This window comes from Terrapene carolina, unplaced genomic scaffold (assembly GCF_002925995.2).
Source record: "Terrapene carolina triunguis isolate 2854851 unplaced genomic scaffold, T_m_triunguis-2.0 Scaffold67, whole genome shotgun sequence".
Classification (NCBI taxonomy): domain Eukaryota; kingdom Metazoa; phylum Chordata; order Testudines; family Emydidae; genus Terrapene; species Terrapene triunguis.
The window spans coordinates 21,991,730-22,012,998 of record NW_020664418.1 but is presented as its reverse complement, the minus strand read 5'-3'; the positions used below and the strand labels follow the sequence as shown (position 1 = coordinate 22,012,998).

The 21,269-nt window shown below is 40.7% G+C and overlaps 1 protein-coding gene across 1 annotated transcript in view; it reads right to left on the bottom strand.

Annotated features, from left to right (window-relative positions):
• The window catches only part of TRPM1 (transient receptor potential cation channel subfamily M member 1), a 143,740-nt gene that overhangs the window by 25,456 nt on the left and 97,015 nt on the right, over positions 1–21,269 (bottom strand). The window contains exons 13-23 of the mRNA XM_026648451.1: positions 20,933–21,067; positions 18,671–18,721; positions 15,761–15,901; positions 14,822–14,851; positions 11,336–11,628; positions 10,205–10,433; positions 8,228–8,350; positions 7,680–7,811; positions 5,840–5,968; positions 4,724–4,975; positions 2,656–2,830 (exon numbers count right to left, since the gene is read on the bottom strand). Coding sequence (XP_026504236.1) covers positions 2,656–2,830; positions 4,724–4,975; positions 5,840–5,968; positions 7,680–7,811; positions 8,228–8,350; positions 10,205–10,433; positions 11,336–11,628; positions 14,822–14,851; positions 15,761–15,901; positions 18,671–18,721; positions 20,933–21,067 — 1,690 coding nt within the window. The remainder of the gene's footprint in view (positions 1–2,655; positions 2,831–4,723; positions 4,976–5,839; positions 5,969–7,679; positions 7,812–8,227; positions 8,351–10,204; positions 10,434–11,335; positions 11,629–14,821; positions 14,852–15,760; positions 15,902–18,670; positions 18,722–20,932; positions 21,068–21,269) is intronic.

Genomic DNA, 21,269 nt, shown 5'->3' with positions numbered 1-21,269 from the left:
TTTCCCACAATAGGACTTTATGTTGTATAGTCGGGGTACAATTGAAACAGAGATCAGAGCTGGGACAGTGCATGTAAAGCAAGATACAGAGACAGGGAAAGCTTGGCTACAGGTGCTGAGACCAGTGTATGTTTTGGCTGACTTTTGAGAAAAACAGACCTGTCTACATGAGACTTTGCTGTTGCTTTTACCATCTGTGTTCAAGGTGAATAGGAATTTGTGTACATACTGTGAACCACATGGACTGCAGCAATATCCTCAATCTCTGCCTTAGTCATTTCCTCTCAACATGAGAATCAACCCATCTGAGACAGCCAGACCACTTAGAAGCTAGGGCAGCATGTAATACGTAACTGGGTTGACCCAATTATTTCCAAGAACAATTTTACATATTGTAAGTTACAGTAATATGATGATAATTTATGAGGGAAAGGAAGAAGAAAAGAGTGTTTCGGTGTCCTATCTAAACAAAACATCACTACCACAATGTAACTGCAGGACCAGATTAATGGCACAGCCCATATAGCCATTTCCTCCCTCCTATATGGTAGGGAGTTCTGACCACTAATGATTAGACCGGGGTGGGCAAACTTTTTGGCCTGAGGGCCGCATCGGGTTTCGTAAATTGTATGGAGGGCCAGTTAGGGGAAGGGGTCGTGGCCCGGCCCCTACCTCCTATCTGCCCCCTCGGGACTCCTGCCCCATCCAACCCCCCCTGTTCCCTGACCGCCCCCGGACCCCTGCCGCCCCATCCAACCCCATCTCTCATTCCTGACACACACACTACGGGACTCCTGCCCCATCCAACCACCCCTTCTCCCTGTCCCCACACTGCCCCTGACTACCCCCTGCTGCCCCATCCAACCCCCCCTCCTTCCTGACTGCCCCCCTGGAACCTCTGCACCTATTGAACCCCCCTGTTTCCCCCCTGACCGCCCCACCCCCTGACCACCCCCCGAACTCCCCTGCCCTCTATCCAACCCCCCCAGCTCCCTGCCCCCTTCCCGCGCTGCCTGGAGCACCGGTGGCTGGCAGCGCTACAGCCGCGCCGCCCGGCTGGAGCTGGGCCACACCGCTGCCACTGCCACCACGCAGCACAGAGACCGGGTCAGGCCGGGCTCTGCAGCTGCACTGCCCCAGGAGCTCACAGCCCCGCCGCCCAAAGCTGAGGCTGCGGGGGAGGGGGAACAGCAGGGGAGGGGCTGGGGGCTAGCCTCCCGGGCCAGGAGCTTGGGGGCCGGGCAGGACGGTCCCGCGGGCCGTAGTTTGCCCACCTCTGGATTAGACCATATAAACCTTAGTATAAGGGGGGAAAACGGAAAGTAAACAATTACAAAATACTGTAAAATGTAAGGATCTGATTAGAACACATAATCAAAGGAATCTAGAGCTAAGGCAGAAACTCTATTCCAAATTAAGTTAACTCTGCTGTTATGTTGAGGGTTAGCTAATGCCTCCAAAGAGTGGCTGATCTTACTAAAGGCCATGTTTTGTCCTGAGATAGAGGTGCCAGGGCCTCCCAGTGAGTTCAAGGTGGCCAAAGCAAGGCTATGGCCCTATAAAGGTTGAGGATGGAGCTATGATATATTTGGGAATAGTTTTCTCTCTTTTCTCCTTGATTTTACTCCCCATTCCTACTTAATACACTTCATCATGATCAAAACTAACTGGAATTACTGCTCTAGATTGCAGCATTCTTAACTTCAGTGTGTTGCTGAGCCACAAAATCAGAGCAAAGGGCCACTTTGGTAATATTACATTTTGTAATCAGTCCAAATAGGATTTTCACATTTTAAAGTATTACCAATTTTTATTATTAGCCCTGTTTCTTGCCCCTCCATTTCATTCCTTTATTAACAACAAGCATCTGCATTCCCAGCTGATGATATCACAGCTCGTCCTCCAGCTGGCAGGGCTCATGTTTTCATAGACACTGCCCTGCCCCCAGAAATGAAAGGAGCCAGGACATTTGTGATATGCCCAGACTGTCTGGCAAGAGGATGGTATCAAAAGTTATTGATCACCTAAAATACTCTAGGAACATATGTTCTAAACTTGCAGGGTCATAACCAGAAGTCAGGGGGTTGTGACCACCCTGACCTTCACATATTGCTAAGGGAAGGGGCTCTGTACTGAAAAGGTTGAGAACCCTTGTTCTAGAGCATGTGCAGACCTATGGCTCCACAATTAATTCTTATAGGCCCCATTTCAGGATAGCACGTGTTTAAGTCCCATTGAAGTCAATAGGGTTTAAGCATGAATTTAGAAGTTAAGCTTGTGCTTAAGTGCTTTCCTGAATCAGAGTCTGGTGATGAACCAGGTTCAACAGCAACTCAAGGATTATCTCTTCTTAACCCATCTAAGGAAGGGGAGCATCTCAGAGGTGATATTCTTAACATCCAAGATTGGCGAGCGTTTCAGACTGCACCACTCTCAACAGTAATTGAAATAGAACATATGCTGACAGGTAGAGGATTCCCATTGGTACTCTGGTGAGGAGGAGAAAGTGATGTTTGGAAGTCTGGAATCTGCCACAAAAGCAACCAAAGACAAACATACTAATTCCAAATTAAAAACAGTCATTTTCATTAATTTGGATCTGATCATCTGCCTCAGAAACAGGAAACAGAATCTTACTATGAATTCTACTCTTACGGTCTATCTGGTCTGCAAACACCTCTCCATAGATCATCCAGTACGGCATATAGAAGATGTTGCGGGCTAGTCTCCAAGAGGGCTCCTCATCTGGGTGCAGGATAGCTTGGCGGGCTACTCCAAAACTCATCAGAACCACAAGCATGATGACCACAAAGTACAGCATGTCAATCATCTGGACAGAGGGACCATACAAATATTTTTGTCATAATCAGAGGTTACATACATGAAAGAACGTGTGTAGGAGAGCGTGTGCAGGAAAACCACCAAGAAAGATTCACGAGAATAAAAAAAAAATCCCCCAAACTAGTTGTTTCCCAGATATTATTATGCTGGTACAAATACCGCTCATGAGCTGAAAACATATAAAGTGTAAAAAAACAGCACCCAAGATCCATTTAAACAGGTCATTTGTTTTTCGACTAAAAGAACTATCAGACTATATGGCTTTACAGACCAGATTCCCCCTGCATTAGGGACACTTTACCCTGCCCTGCCAAGCCAAGAGACCTCTCAAACCAGCATAATTGGCCACAGTGTTAACTGCTAGATTAGAAAGCATACTTGTGCCCTGGCAATCTCTTGCTGCTGTAATGGCCCTTGGGCAGAAGTCAGTCAGTTCAAATCATAGCAGACTTCAGGGTCCCAGGATCTGGGTTGCACAAAGGTGGCTTAAAGTCACCTTTGCAGCACCTCTCCTGAGTAAGATTGTGTGCTCCTCAGTTGCAGTGGAGGTTCTGGGCCTATGAACTTTTCTATGCCTTGCATGGTATGGTGTACATTTATGGTGCCATGAAAATGTATAACGACAGCAATGACAATAGCAGCAAATAAATAACGTACTTATGTTCGGAAAGAGAAAGCAGAGTGAGCATCTTCATATAAGTGCTTGGGCCAGTGACAAGAGTATATATTTGAACTCTTTCTAGCCATACTTTCCCTGAACACACAGGCAGCGACATGTTGGACAGTGGCTCTTGTAAAAATTCTGCTACTGACTTGAAGGGAAGAAATACGATGACTTCTCTGCTGCTGGTGGTGCTTTCCTTCTCTGTTTGCTACTAAGTCACCTCTGCGCGAGAGGCTCACATACAAACACTTCTGAAGAGCAACATTTTGACTTTGGAATGCACCAAGGTATTTTCATCTCTAAGTGCTAAAAGAAGGGCCTCATCTCTCTCAAGTTGAATACTCCCTCGTATCATCAATATATACTCAATATATTTTTTAGGAACAGAGGGCAAAATTTTCATAGTCACCTAAGTGATCTAGGAACCTGAAACCCAAAATGCATATGTTCCAGCACAGTTCACCTTAACAGAAGTCTGTAACAGGGCTCCTTTCTTAGTTACAGTTATATTCAATTAAATGGAAAATCAAGTGGACTCCCCAGAGCCGCTCCCCTCCTCCTTATGAGTACGTGCATCCTTGGTATACTGGGTTTATTGTATGCTAAGGAGGATAATTTTATGGGAGCCTATTGTTACAATATTGGCAGCACAAAGCTCCAAATATATTAGTTCCATTAACTGGAAGTGGGTTTAATACTATGCTTTGATGGAGGAAAGCCAGTTTGGCTTTGATATTAAGAACCACAAGCTCTGGGCAACCACAATTCTAACTGAAGTCAATGGGAGTTGAAGATCCTAAAAGGGCCTCTGAGAATCAGACTCTAAGCTTATAAATTTTAAATCCCACTTTTCTGAAGGGAAATACCCTAAAATGGTTCACTGAGACTCATACTGAGATTAAGTAGACTATTCTGAAGAGACTTCAATAGGACAGAAAAACAGGGTGTTAAGATACAGGGTATTGAAACAGTTTGAGAAAAATTCTCTCTTGAATTAAGGTTATTATTAGTATATCCAAAATCTCTGTGGGCGAATGTAATTCATGAGTCAAGATTAAGAGCCCCATTCTGCAGCCCTTATTCACAGACCAAATCAGTTGAGCAACAGTTGCGGGATTGGTATCTAGAAGAAGAAATGATTTTACTTTCCCAAATCTGCTTTCTTACATAGTTTAAGATGCATCGTTAAAGCAAGCCTCTAGCTACAGAGGTACTAACCATTTTTCCAATCATCATGACATAGGGTCCCAAATACTTGTTCACACCAAAGATATCCAGTACTCGAATGTACCAGAAAATGATATCCACACAGTAGATTACTCTTCCATAACCCATGTAAGGCTGGTTCTGTAGGCGAAGAATTGCTCCAATTATAAATATTGAAATAGCCACCATATCAGTGATATTCCAGTATTCCTGCAGCCAGACTTTTATTTTCTGGCTCAGCTTGCCTGGCTCCGACATCAGAATCTAAAAGCAAAGGGAAAAAATCCTGAAGAAAAACTGTGGAGTACATTTTTAAAATAATGGCGGTGAGACCCAGGGCAGACTGACTGGGTGTAATGGGTTTCATGAGAACTACTTACGTGTTGAGCAGGATTTGCCCCTGCAGCAGAGCACATCACTGCTTACAGACTCCATTTAATTTTTCTATTTTGACCCAACTTTCGTTTAACCGTAGGATTTCATCATTGTCACTTAATTCACCGGCTGTGGCCCATTAACTTTTTGTCCATGTTTATGTCCAAATCAAAATTATATGAGGTGTTTATTTTAGGAACATGGTGGGTCGGTGGGGAAACAGACTGGGAGGGAACTACAGTGGGGTGAATTGATTTGGCAGTGGGGTTTTTGTGCTGTGCTACCAATCTGTAAGAGCTGAGATGATAATGAATTAAATACTACTGCGAATTTACATATAAAACACGTTCCTCCCTCCCAACCTCTTCATCATACACCATAACTGATCAATGCAACATACATTAATTGTGCATAACAGGAAGCTATTTAGGGATTATATCCTCATGCCCTCCCAGGGAAATACACATAAGAAAGGGGCAGTGAATTCAGGAAACTGCAAAAATGACCTAATGGAATTTTTGACTGCTCTTTTGCTCAGGCAGGAGGGTTCTGAGAGCCCTGGAGTGGGTAGTAGTTGAAGTCCCCCGGCACTGGTATGGATTTGGAGGAGGTGCAGGGAAGGGAATCTCCTGCCTCCTGCAAGGCTTGCCTGTCTACACTACTTCTCCAGCCCCCATTGACCATTTATTTATAAATGGCAAGTTCTTCCCCATGATAATGTAAAATAGCAGTTATTGGTGTGATTCACATTACCTCTCTTACTTTCTCTAAAGCCAGAGTCACAATATAGGAGATGACAATCCATTCCTGGAGCGAGGGCCAGCGGTCCATCCGCACCAAGATTATATAATTGAACAGCATTAAGTAACCCAGGTATGATATCTGGAAAAAAGAATCCTTTATGCCCATGGACTCTAGGCATTAGTGTGCAGGGCTGTTACACAGTAACTGCTTTGTCCATGGCTGCATAGACAGCATTTAGTTACTTGAGATCCTTCCAAAATTTGTACACAAAGTCATTTGCAGCAAGGTTAAATGTATAAAGTACAGAACATAAGTGTAAATCAGCAGAAACATACCTAATATTCAGGAAAATATTCATAATTGTCCACTAATTTTGGATTTCAAGTTTCATAGATACCAAGGCCAGAAGGGACCATTGTGAGCATCTAGACCAGGGGTCGGCAACCTATGGCATGTGTGCCAAAGGTGGCACGTGAGCCGATTTTGCCTGGCACGCGGCTGCCAGCCAGGGTCCCGGCTGCCGGCCCCGCTCAGCCCGCTGCCAGCTGAGTGAATGGAACCCCAGGTTGGCAGGAGGCTGAGCGGGGGCGGCGGCCGGGAACCCAGACCGGCGGCAGGCACGCCCCCCGGCTCCCCCCTCACCGCGCTCGGGTGGGGGTATGGATAAGGGTTGGGGCAGTCAGGGGACAGGTAGGGGGTATGGTCCTAGGAGGGCAGTTAGGGTAGGGGGAGTCTCAGGAGGGGGCAGTCAGGGGACAAGGAACAGGGAGGCTTAGGTAGGGGTTGGGGTTCTGGGGGGCAGCTAGGGGCAGGGGTCCCAGGAGGGGGCAGTCAGGGGACAAGGAGCAGGGTTGGAGGTTCTGAGGGGGGCAGTGAGAGGGTGGGAAGTGGGAGGGAGTGGATGGGGGGCGGGGCTCTCCCCCCCCCCGTCCTCTCTTTTGATTGTTGAAATATGGTAACCCTAGGCGAGGGGGGAGCTGGGGGGGCACATGGGGGCATTTTAACGTGTATTACCGGCACGCGAAACCTTAAATTAGAGTGAATAAATGAAGATTCGGCACACCACTTCTGAAAGGTTGCCGACCCCTGATCTAGACTGAACTCCTGTATAGCACAGGCCGTAGAATTTCCCAAAATAATTCCTAGAACAGATCTTTTAGAAAAGCATGCAATCTTGATTTAAAAATTGCCAGTGATGGAGAGTCCACCACAATCCTTGGTAAATTGTTCCAATGGTTAATTACTCACTGTTAAAAAATTACCTTATTTCTAGTCTAAATTTGTCTAGTTTCAACTTCCAGTCATTGGATCATGTTATACCTTTGTTTGCTAGATTGAAGAGACCATTATTAAATATTTGTTCCCTATGTAGGTACCTATAGATGGCAATCAAATCATCCCGTGGCCTTTTCTTGATGCTAGGGGCTGATTTTCAAAATATACTGAGTGCCTACAACAACCTTAATAAAAGTCAAATGGGGAAATAATGGCCACAGGTGTCACAAGCTGGAAGTCCAGAATGAGTGGAGACCTTTGAACTTTTTGGTATTTAAAAAAATTAGATACAATAAAGCAGAACAGAAGATGGAAAAACAATTTAAAAGATTTTAACTATGTCTCCTTAAGTTTTAATGGGAGTTAGACCATGTGCGATGTGAATTTTGTTATGTGCTCACCTACGACGATGCTAGAAGCAGTATAAATTCATAAGAGAAACAGATGCCAAGGCCAAAGTGTATTTTGTTTATACCGGTTCTTTAAACTATATATCAAGATGTTTTCCTATTATTTTGTTTTAAATTACTATAATGTAACAAATTGTTAATAATTAAAAGTCAAGATGACTTACCGTGTAAAACCAGAACTTTACAATAGGTGCATTATAGAATTCATAGATCTTTTTTCCAATAGGAAGGCTCCGTTGCTTTTTGTTTCCATTCTCTTCATCTCCTTTTCGGGAGCCCGTATCAGCATTTGCATCCTGGAAGACAGAAACTGGCAGCTTGTCACCAATCAAATGTCACCTATGAGAGGTTCTTTCAGTCATGACGCTCAATCATCTGTCAGCTACAGAAAGCTTCCTTCTGAACAATAGGACTCTATTCGCTAATTATCCAGTTCCATTGCACTTTGAAAAATACAAGGCGAGTTTCTTAGCTGTTGTAAATTGGCATACCTCCACTGACCTCAATACAGCTACATCAATTTACACTGGCTGATAATGTGGCCCATATATTCCCAGTACTATAACACACAGGGATTTTTGTTTCTACACAGGCAGGTGGCATGGGAAATCTGCAGATTTCAATCTGAAGTGGCCAATGGCATAATTGTAGGCAAATTGATATTAAGTCTGCTGGAGAAGTTAAGAACATTCTGATAAGGTATAGTACCAACCACATTTTCCTCCTCTTTTTCTTTCCCATCTTCATTTTCTCTGGATGTCTGATAGGAAAAATCATCAGAAGTGCGAAACTCTAGGAATAGGATGGTGGGTGGGAAGAGAATCCCCATTATAACCTGGGCAAGAAAAGAGGTATCAATTCAATGCATCATTGATTACATCATTAGATTTTGTTTAAAACAATATTATTTCTTTTGTTGCCATCATTTCTCTGAATAACATTCAACATACAGGAAGCTACTGAATTAATTAATATTTACAAAGCACCAGTATTACACATGGCACTATTTAGGGTGACCAGACAGCAAATGTGAAAAATCGGGACAGGGCTGGGGGGTAATAGGAGCCTATGTAAGAAAAAGACCCAAAAATCGGGACTGTCCCTATAAAATCGGGACATCTGGTCATCCTCACTATAATATATATTAAGATATAACATGGAGCTTGCTCTGGAAGACTCATCTCGGTAGATACATTGCAATAAAACACACCAGAAGGTAAAAGTGTTGCAGGACAGAGTTCAACAGCTCAATTCAGTGGAACAACACACAGCAGGATGGTGAGGGAAGCAGGGTTCTTACCAAAGCTTATAAATTACATTCTGATGTGAAAAAGGTGGGTTCTCAGAAGCGTTTTGAAAGAATAAAAGGGGGAAGCTTAGCAAACAACAACTGGGAAAGCTTTCTAAGCATGAGAGATAGCATGCAAGAAGGCACATAAGAAGAGTTGGAGAAGGAGATAAAAGGAATAGTGAGGGGAGGGAATGAGAATAGAAGGTTTGGGGGACATACAGGTGAGGAGGATAGAACTGGAAGGTTAGGGAAGGCTGAATTTTGCATGGAAGAGGAAGGGAGTCAGTGAATAGATTTAACAAGGGAGAGATGTGATCTGAAAGAAGGGTAAGGATCATGAGATATGACTCAAGATTTTGAGTAATTTAAGTTGGAGAGAAGTGGGAAAGTGGAAAGTGAGAGAGTTAAAGATGAGACAGGTCAAGGAGAGAGAAAAACAGAGAATGGATCAGGATGTTGGTAGGAGAAGAAGAAAAATATAGATGGATTTTGTAGATGTTATGGTGTGAAAAATCAGCTGGATTTGGTGATGACTTGGAAGTGAGAAAATGAGAGATGGGTTGGAGATGACAGGCCTACATGTGGAAGGCAGTTTTAACAATATAGGATGAGAGAAGGATTTCACCTGATAATAGCCCAGAAAATCATATATTATCCTCACAAGCAACACCAAAACACTCCTCACACTGTGTGTATCATGTGTCTCCCCTTTGCCACACTTAACATTATTCATGTTTAGCAGTTATTCATTCTTTGAACCCACCCTTGAACAATCACCTGAGTCTCATCAATGGAAAGACAGAGAAATCAGCAGAACAAGTGTTCAAGCCCTCAAAACAAGAAAAGATTCTTTCTAAAAAAATGTGTTTTTTCCCCATCATTCTACTCTATACTATTCTACATAGGTTCTTATACCACCCTTTTCACTGTACTATCTGAGCTCCTTCCAGTACTGCATTAAGAGATGTGACTAGCATCTGTCACATGTGGTTTGTTCTCTCTCTCATCCTTTATTATGTTCCCTTCACCACAGTAGTATCTGAACATGATGAATGTCTTTTAGCTTCTCATGTAATATAACTAATTTTCATGGCTGGGGTATAAACTTAAATGAACACTTTTGTCATTTATATGGCTTTGCTTCCAGATTTAAAGCATACTAAGCCTTTTATTGCCTTCTACACCCACTCTGCCATGGGGATGTTGTCACTTAAATATTCTGAGGTTAGGAGCCAGAAAATTAGCTTCACAAAAGAAATACTTTTAAAGCACTCCTATAATTAGGGGGCTGAATGGTCATATGAATAAATATACTAAATATGATACAATACTATATGCCTTAGCTGCATGTTCAACATCAGTGCCAAGGACATCACTGCAATTGTGTAGAAGAAATACCTTAAGGCCTGGGTTTTTCCGCATGCGTAGCCGCCCCATCCACATGTCTGTTAATAACATCTGGCTGCAGGTGTGAGCTATGAAGTCCCTGTGTTTAGCTGCCACAGCAAGTTTTAGGCAGGTGGAGTTACTCCAATTTTTCAGTTCATAGGTCAGTAATTTCATGGCAACCTGTTCATCATGTTTATAGGATTGATCTAACAACTCAACAGCCAGCTGGCCAAAATCTCTGAAGAAAAGGAGACATGCAAAAAGAATCTAATGAACTTGGTTAAAAATTGTAGTGTTCCCTTAAATTTGATTGTCAACTCTTTCGGGCTGGGACAGTGTTTTCCCATGTCTTTGTACAGCATCAAGCACAACTGGGTCTCAAACATGATTTGTGCTAGCATGCAAAAGCTCCACACACAAATAAATATAAATGATAATTAACTTTGGTGCTTAAGAAGCTATTGACTAGAAATGTCATTATTGCTTGTAAAATATTTTTCATCCTTTGATTACAGGCACTATAGAAGTTGTAATTGTCATTTTGTAAACTTCTAACATTCTAAGGACAATTATAATAAAGCCAATTACATTTGAAAGTTTTGAAGAAATTTGTTTAAAACTAAAAAAGTAATAAGGCACAGAGACTAACAAACTGAAGTAGAGTGCATAGAGTAACATGTAATTTTCATTCCCTTTAAACTTATTTTTATTTTTAATCACCTTTCTTCAAACATGTCAACTTCTTTCACAGCTCTTGTGAGACTGTTTGTGATAAAACTTACTTAGTAGACTGAAATTTACCTCTTCAGAGAATTCATGTACATCAGTTAATCCTGACCTAGTGAGGTAAGCTAATTTTATTTTATGAAGGAGGAAACTGAGGCAGAGAGGTTAAGCAATTTTCCTAAGGCCACAGAGGGACTCCAAGATGTGATGACTCAAAAGTTCCTGCCTCCCAGTCTTGTACATATATCCTCAAACTTCACAGATGAAAAAAGTTGGTCAGAAAAATGGGCCAAACAATCATCCCTGTGACCCACCATCTTAAAAATTAATTGCAATTGCTCAAAAATAACCTTGAGCAGTCCATATGGCCCCATATATACAAATTAGCCATGCACTATGCTCCAATTAACTAACTTTGAGTTGTTGTCCAAATCCTGAGAGATGTCATCCACCAGTTCACTCTCTGAAGACTCATGGGCCATGGATTTGTACAGTTTACATGCCACAAGTGCTTTGGCCATGGTCTCCTCCCCTCGCTGCCAAAGAAAGAGTGCCATCTTCTGCCGTTTCATCAGCACTGCCCATACCATGAGTTCATGAAATGGGTACTGAAAGCGGCTGACTTCTGGGTCATCCACATCGATATCTATCTCTTCCTCCTTTTTCTTTTTCTTCTTCTTTTTCCCTTTGGTTGGAGGCTCATCATCCTAAAGGAAAGCAAAACAAAATGCTTGCCACTGAATTCTGAAAGCCATGGTGAGACCTACTCCATGCACAAAGAACATGTGGAGATGACTACTGGCATTTCCAAAAGAAAATGTGAACTTCCCATTAACAAGCAGCCTACATTCATTGAATTACATCATGTTTTGTAGTGTAATTTCTGAGTTGTTTCTATAAAGGATGCCAACAACAAAATAATGAAATAATACCTTATCAACAGATCATGCATTGGGTTAGCACTCCTGGGTTAACATTTTGGCCACAGAACCATTACTTTCATGCTTCATTATGAGTCACTAGTGTTCTATAAATACAGTAGAACCCTATTATATTAAAGTCATCACTTTACACAGACCAGCTATAGTATAAGCGGAGTTGTACTGCATGTGTAATTGCACTGGTTGCTTTGCAGTAAACTGAAACAACTTAGGACTTTTCTTCTATTGAATTGTTAGTGGAGCTTCATTATAAGTAGGTTACACTGTAGTCTCTGATTTGATATGGTCTATCTCTATTCTTGCAGAATAATGCTTCGTATCAGGCATCAAAGCAATTTTAAAACCAACATGCAGATGAAGAGAAGGGAAAACAGGCAAAGGGAAAAGGCAGGTAGACAGAATCCTTAGGAACAGAGTTAAGATACTAAAGGGAATGTTCACCTTTGAATAAGGAATCTCCTCGTATGTATGCAGTACAAACTGAAGGTATAACTATCCCATTTCCTAAAAGGATAAGGAGGATAGGCCATTACTACAGGAACCAACATGGAAGTAACTGAAGGGAGATACAGACAATGGAGCAGGATCCTAAAGGGAGAAAAGCCACGATTGGGAAAATTAGGGTTTAAACAATGTAGGAAGAATACTGCATATATAGATAGAGCTATTGATAATTTGTAGGGCTTGATTCCACTATCAGAGATGGAGTGCGAGTAGTGGTAATAAACACTTTATAACATCAATTCTTGTTCATGCAAAGTGCACTAGATTCTTTTAAGGAAGTATGCAGCAGCATGAGCTATATATGAGAGTTCAGAATTAAGTTTTAGAACCTGAGATTCCAAGCAGAAGTCTTTACTTATTCCTTAAATACATCTCACTTCTTCCTACTTTCCAACAATTTCAGGAAGGGAGAAGTGGTCCTTATAGAAATTGCAGTGGTCATTATTCACATGCATTTAGAAAAAACGTTATCTGTCTTTCAAGAAAAAGGCTGTGCATACACATGCAAGTGTAATTTCAAATCAGAAGACGAGAATTGCATTTTTTTGCAGAAAAGAACAAGCGATGATTGCAAAATGCCAAATAATTTATAGTTAACAGTAAAGAAAATAAAAAAACTGGAAATGAAGAAAGTTAATATTCCCTCTTCTTTCCACATGAGCACAAAAGCTTTCTTACTTCTTTAGAATTCTTTTTAAAAGTTAGTTTTATTTTTCACCATTTCTTTTAGATAGACAGAACTGCACCCACTGCAAGATGGAGAAAACTGAGTTAAACTTTAAAATATTTCAATTTCTTCTGTGTAAAGCATTTGCCACTGAAGGAAAGCATAAAAACATCCAAAAGTGTTCTTGGAAAATACCGAGTAACCTGCATGTGAATAAGGCCACATATCTCAGAGCTCAACTCCTCTGTATATAAATGAGACCTCATCTCTTCAGCTCTTGTTTCCTCCCATCTGTAACCTGAGCACTTTGCCCTAAAGCTGTTAGAAAATATGAAGTAGATCTGAGAGGAAAATTAAGTTTCCTTTACACTTCCTTCATACAGGGAAAAGCTGCTTATCTGCTTTGGAAAACATAGGCCTTTGTATTTCACAATTGACTTTAGCTTCGACATAAAACTCTATTCACTAGGGTTGCCAATTTTGGTTGGATGTATTCCTGGAGATTTCATCACATGACAATCTTTAATTCCTGGAGACTCCAGGGAAATCCTGGAGGGTTGGCAACCCTACTATTCACGCAGTGCTAATACAAGCTTACTTATATGCTTCATATACAGAAGTCCCTAATCTTTTCATGTACCAAGTATCTAACTGGTATGTTCTAAGGCATCAATTACAAATGTTTAGTTCTGCCTTCAGATCAGATACTGAGCTTTCCCAAAGTTTGTTGGAATCTGAACCAGGGTTCTGGTTTGGGCCCAGGGGAGAGACAGGCCCCAGGTACAACATTTGGATCCAAATCTAAACTTCCCTGAAGTTCTGGGGTGGTTGGGGCAGGGCTCAGACCTGGGGTTCTGGTTCAGGTCCATCTCATCTCTGGGCTGTTTACTACAGAGCAGTGCTGATATGCTCTGAAATAATCAGCTACGTTTTACAATGGAAGAAAATAACTAACAGAACACATAGTTAACTTGACTGAAAAAGCAATTTCCCTCTCTGACCTATCTAAGGCTATGTCTACGCTAAATCCACATGTAAGGATATAAGTACAGATGCAGTGGGTCCAGCTAGCGCAGTTATAAACAGCAGTGTAGATGTGAGACATGGCTTAGGTGAGAAGAGCAAAGTGCCCTACATGCCTTAACCCCCAGGGTACATGCCCTGCATGGCTCTCTACATGCCCAAACAGTGCCTCCCACATCTATGCTGCTATCTTTAGCACCATAGCATCTCACTGCCTCTCCCTTGTGAGAGCCTTTCCTTCCCACTGCTGGAGTCTTTCACTGCAGTGCGAAGCTACACACCACAGTGACAAGTGTGGACGCAGTCTGCCTTTCACTGCGGCGTGTAGCTACACATGTAGTGCCTGTACTTTACATGCTGCTATAGGTGTAGACATAGCCTAAATCTTCCATGCATAAACTGCACTTTAAATATAAAGAGGATTTGACCATAAATTACTCAGCTGCTGTATTCTCTCTCATCACTATGTTCTCTATGTTCATATCTAAAATTGTTTTATCTACAGTATTTTCCAACACTGGAGTGTGTTATTACATAATACTGCTAAAAAACTGCTTGAGGATTATATGAGCAAAGCTCTATGCAGAACTCAAGACCTTAAATATAAAGCAGGTTGCTGGTGTTTCAAAAGTAATCTGTAAAATAGAAGATCCCAGTCAGATACAATTTATATTAAATCAGTGTAAAACTGAGAAAGCTCAGAATGATGCAGAAAGGTGTTTTTCCTAGTTATATGAAAAAAAAAAACAAAAACACCCAACTTACCTCCATTCCTAAAAGTTTAAGAGCTTTTGGCTGCATATTTAAAAGAAAAAAGAAAAAGAAAAAAAATCTAGTTAGATGGAGGGGAAAATGCAAAGATGTAAGAGTGCCAAAGAAAGTAATTTTTTCATTTGCATAGATAGGAACATTATTTGACTAATAGCTGTAGGGAAGGGAAAAAAAAGTTTCTTATTCTGCCTCCCCCCCATCATCCTTTGACTCTGATACCAAAAAAAGACCATTTTTGAATTAAAAACAAATGAAACCAAACCCATTTAATCAGAGGCATCTATGAGAAACAAGCCCTTGGTGAAACCTGTTTTCCTATTTTTTGCCCCTTAGAAATTAGAATCTTTATTCTATTACATTTTCTTAAAATGACTCCTCTTTATATTCCATTAGCTTCATGATCAATACTATATTCTGGCAAGAGAACAGTTTATTTTGGGTAATAAGCCCTTACTCTTGGAAGCAATCTTTTACAGGATATTTGCAAAGTTGTTCCTCTTCTGAGGCAGCTCCTTTGTCTTACCTGGTTTGGGCCCATGGATTATTACAATTACTTGCTCACTGAGCGGTAGTTTATCCCTGTGTTTTTTTATCTAACTATTTTATGCAGTTACAATAACTTTAGAAGGTCATGCTCACAAATTAAAGCTAGGAATGGTTAAACATACATAACACCACAGTTAGAAATACTTGGATTTTTAATTACCAAGAAGTGTGGAAAGCACACACTTGCACAACATATTTAGCACATATTGGGACCCTGAGTCTTTATTCTTCAGCTCAGATATTTTGCATTATCCTCATATTAACTACACAGGCTGTTAAATGAAGATCAAGTGGACACACAGTAGTTCACACAAGATTCAACAAGTGGAGAATTAGTTATTTTGATTATTAGCACTATGGGGAAATACAACATTAATTCATTCTTACCCTCTTTGGTCCAAATAAATTATTGTAAAGGGTCCGAAAACTTTTTCGAGTATAGTTGCAGCGATAAGCTCCACCCATGAGGTATTCAAGTACAAGACCAATATCTATCAGGCTGATATGATAATCGGGTGGAAGATTTCCCTACAAAATACAAAGTGTATTTTTAGGATATAAAACAACAATAAAGCATATACAGAGACTTGCCCTGGCTATATACAATATGACACATTTATACTCATACTTGGTAGACATTACTATTTTATTCATTATTAATATATCCATCCAGGGAAAATTTTTTACTTGGGGCCAAATTCTCCTTTGGGGAGCTGTCTGTGTATTCAAGGGTAGAATTTCAGCAGTGGTTGTTGGTAACATATATCTCAGTACAGAGTTATTTGCAGCAGTTAAATAATATGTAATGGAACTATAAATGTATCAGGGAAGGGAAGAAGACAAGAGCTTTATAGTTTTTAATATATTTCTGCTAAAATGGATAAAATCACATTATTTTTAATAAATAATTGCAGCTGAAGATTTATACACATTCTGTTGGTTATGTGCTCCATGGACATTTGATGTAATTTCATAGGTTTTCATTTTATAGATAACTTGCTTAATTTTAGTGTGGCTATCTCATGGCTGAAAGATTAAAGTGATGACCAATCTTACTAGAGGTACGCGGTGCTGATAAATTAATTTGAAACCGTTTTTAATTCAAAAATAAAAATCAAGTGTTTATAATAGCCATGAGGCTTGGTTCTGCAGAACCTGACTGATGAAAGTACTCTTCACATGCACGAGTAGTTCCTCTGAAGTCAATGGGACTGCTCGTGGGAGACAGGGCTTGCAGGATGGCCCCCAGTGGCTTCGAGTTCTTTGAACTGAATTAATAACATCACATTCCATGTTTGAATGGGTTTTCGATCTGCATACTAATCTGAACAGCTTTGTCTATTTTAAGGTTTTATTCATGCAAGAATTAATTTTGCTTTTGAGATGGTTTAAAGCTGGCTTTTTGTATAATGGAGTGGGTGGGTTTTTTTCCTGTACCCCTTAATAAAAATCAAAACAAGCATTTTATTACTATAACATTTCCACTAATACACTGCTTGAATACTTATGATCTGTGCAATAATTTAGTGATATATCATTATACTGCTCATACTCCAAATGTATACATATTATCACTAATAATTTTATACAGTACAAGATTAGAAACAATTTTAATAAATTTGATAAACTATAAATATACTATGCTACTAAGTATATTCAGTTATGGAGAACATTATAGTACTTGCAAACTCTATAGTATACTAGGTGCTCAGATTCCTTGGTGATGAGCATGGTATAAGAACCTGAATATAAACAGATAACTCCTATATTTAATTTACTCAACCTCAAAATGTGAGTCTCTGTGTTTTAAAATAAAAAGTGACAATTACAAATTAAAAGGGGATTGCAAATTGTGCGATTCCTCAGAGAAATCAAAGAGAAAATTATCTGAATTGGACAGTATAATGTGTCCTTAAGATAAATATAATCGTTCAATGGACTTTAGATGTCCCCAAAGTCAATGGAAAGACTCCTATTGACTTCAGTAGACTTTGGATCAAGTCTATGATGAGAAATCGAACTACTAAATTACGATTTGTTGTAATTATTCTATTTATTTCAGGATAAGTCAGATTTGCTTATATTCCTTGCTTTTTAAAAAGAGAGCAATTACGTGTAGTATGCTGATACAAGAGTTTCCTCCTGCTTGTGAAAGGGGTCAGAATACACTGTAGCTTTTACTGTATGGATAACTTTTTTCCCCACCTCATTATTATCTACAATTCCCAGCCCATCATGTACAGGGAAATTTGGGTTAATCTGCAGTCTAAACTTGGTAAACAGGCAGGTTGTATAACCTATATTGTCATATTGTTAAAGATTGGTTGGACAGTTACATTAAATCTCCCAGAGCTGTGACTGAGCACTGTGTTTCACGGTTCTAACTGTATCCTTTGTTGCACATCACAGCAAGGTTTAGTCTAGAACACCACTTAGCAATAAACTATGATGAAAGAGCTACATTCTAGGGAAACAAATCACCTCCATGTTAACCCAACCAAATCCCCGAACTTGTCGCTGAATGAGAGTGAGCCATGGAAATGCGATGACCAGGAGGAGAAAGATGGACAGACAGATAGGAAAAATACACAGAAGAGAGTTAGTACCATTGGAAAATGTGAATAATGAAAAATTAGATAAGAATTAAACCCTGAGGTGGATCATTATGGATTATACATTGACCCAATCCTGCAAAACTTTCATGAGGAACTCTCACTGAAATCAGTTGAGTTTTTCCTTGCAACAGGAATGCAGGATATACTCTGGGTAGCAAAATAACACATGCAAAACCCATCAAATATAGTGAATTTAACACTAAGCCTTACAATACATTTATATGGAGTAGATGGTAATGAATAACAGATTTATGACTTCTAACTCTGAAGAGTGGAAGTGACTTTCTCCCAGTGGAAGTGGTAGAAGTAACATTGCTTGGGAGTCCGAAAAACACACTAGTAAATACACAGAAAGGAACAATCCTGCATTGGCAGGTGGATGGACTGGATAATGGAGTAAATATTTTCTCTAACTTCTGTTTCTGCAATTTTGCAAGGAAATATTTTTCCACTGTAATGTTGTATGTAAGCTTCTTATGATATGTAAAGAAATTAAGTATATTTAAATCTGGTCTGAGTATCTTACACTACTAGTGATTTAACTTCCCTTTCCTTAAAAACTATAATTTCATTTCAAAGTTTTATTTTCCATCTACATTATGTTCACTTCCCCCACTGATTTGTACAATTAAAATAATTATGAAAATAAATCCCAATATCTGGAAATAATATAAAAACTTACCTTTTTCACATCCCTGACTAGCAAATGCAGTGTATTTGGTGGACCCAATCTCTGAAAGAGAGACCATTCATATTTTGTTAGGCCTTTAATTCTGCCCCTTGATTAAAAAAAAAGTGTAGTTTCTGCAAAGCATTAGAAATTTGGATGTGAATTCCCAGAACGATCATTTGTTCATTATCCGAACAGCACATGATTATGTACTGTTTTCTTCACGGATAAAAAGATGGGAGGCACAACTGGCCAAAAGTAACAAGTCACTAATAGAGTTTACAGCCACCTTTGTGCTGCTATCAACCTAGGAACCCTGTGCAATGGTCCAGTCCTCAGATATACATCACAGGAGCCTTCAGGTTGCCTTAACTCGCACTGGCTGCCAACAGCTACAAGGTGCTGTAATCCCCGCCTGGGAATCGCAAGGTGCCTTGGCAGTGACCCTTTACCTTTGGCCACACCTCCCATACTAACAGCAGGGAGAGGTGATGGAGGAATAGTTTATGGCAGCTCTGTGCCTCTGCAGGATCTACTCCTGGGGGAATTCTGCGCCAAAAATTAAATATTCTGCGCCCAATATTTTAAAATTCTGCAAAATTCTGCATATTTTATTTGTGAAAATAACACAGTATAATCATGCTAGTTTCAATTATTTTGTAATTTATTTCAAAGACCTGTTGGCAACTATGTCTATAACAATACAGACAACAAAAAATATTCAAGAAATGTTTTTTGACAAGTAGATTCCTTACTAGGTATATGAATACAGAACTCTGAGTAATAATTCATTTAAACTACAATATGGAAATGTATTTCCTGCACCCCTAAGAAGCAGTGAAAAGGCTTGGGGAAGCCAGGGATAGTGGAGGAGCTGAGGGAGAGGGAAAAACTGCTGGGAAGGAGCCTGGGTGTGAACCTGGAGGGTTGTTGGGTATGGGTGGGAGAACAATGTAAAAGGTTTTTGGGAGAGGGAAGAGTTTGTTAGGGAGCCACCACCATGCAGACCCTCGATGACTCATAGTCTCTCTCATTTCGTCAGGCACATCTGCCCCTGTCCCCATGTGTCCTCGCACCCCCCTCAGCCACTTTCCCCATCCCCATGTGTCCCTGTACCCCCACTTAGCCACCTCCTGTCCCCATGTGTCTCTGCACCCCCACTCCCATTCAGCCCCTGCCCCAGTCTGTCACCCCCACTAGCCCTTCTGAACCCCAGTCTGTGACCCCCCAGCAGCCCCAGGTGCCCCATGCTGTCTGTTCCTCCATATCCCATGCCTCCTGATCTGGCCCCTGGGCAGGGTGCTGTGAGCAAGGCAACTTCTTTCTCTTTCCTATCCGGAACTGGGGCTGCTCCTGCCCAGGAGCCACTGCTTTGTGTTCTGGTGCCACAGCGGCCCTTGTGGACAAAAGGAGTAACTGCAGCACCTTTCCAGCAGAATGTATTTTTTGTGGAAAAAAATTCTGCGCAGCACATGAATTCTGCACAGGAGTAAGGATCTACTGGGGTGTTCTGTCTGTGGGTTTGTGCAAAGGAGACTCTAGTCCCAAGCAGCCTATGTGTTATAAAAGAGGCATCATGACCTAGTGGATAGTGCACTGGATTGAGATTCAGGAGAACTGGGTTTTATTCCCGGTTCTGCCACTGGCCTGCTGGGTGACCTTGGGCAGGTCTTTTTGCCTCTGTGCCTTGGTTTCCCATTCTATAAGTGGGAATAATGATACTCAGCTCCACGTGTAAAGTGCTTTGGGATTTATGGATGAGAGTTTCTATATAGCATTTTATTATTACAACAATAAAGGATAAAGAAATGAAAACTAACTGAGGATCAACAAGATTGTGTGTCACATCAGTGAGTGAGTTAAGAATATGTAGGTAAAAAGCCACAGCTATTGGCTGATATGGTTTTAATGGCAATACTAGTTATTAAAGAGTTCTTAATATGCATTTTAAAAATACTTCACTATATTTACATGATAAACCATAAGATTGTCTAAAAGCTGCTCTAGGCTTAGTCAAGATATTCTGTGTATCTTAAAGTATTATGAAGCCATGAGTTATTACAGTGACTCCCTCTAGTGATATGCACCTTTCGTGGACTGTCAGTGTGCCCAGTTTTTTTCCCTTCAATAGTTGAAGTATAAAGTGAAACCACCAGTTGGACAGTTTCTGTGCCAATTATTGGGATGGGGGAGGAAGGGAGAAAGGAAAAGGTGTCACGCTGAACTCAACAGTGAGAGATGCAGCAGTTTATATCAGAATCACAGCTCACTCACAGTATTATAAAGCTCTTCTAGTCGAGGAATAGTGAGGAAGCGTTGCATGTTCACTCCATTTTCAATCAAGAGTTTCACAAAATCAACTCGATCCAGTACCAGGGCATCCAGCATAGCCTGCTCCAGGGAATTCACCTGAAAGTTGATAACAGAGAACACAATGCAAACCCTGGGCAAGTAAGTCAGAGATGCTGTTCCAGCAACTGCTAAACAGAAGTTTTTTGGTTGTTTAATAAAAGAATTCACGTGTGAATTTCAAGCTATGTTCAGTCATCTACACGTCAAATGTCATTTTGAAAAATGAGAACGTCCCCGATCGGTGTTCCATGTATAGTTT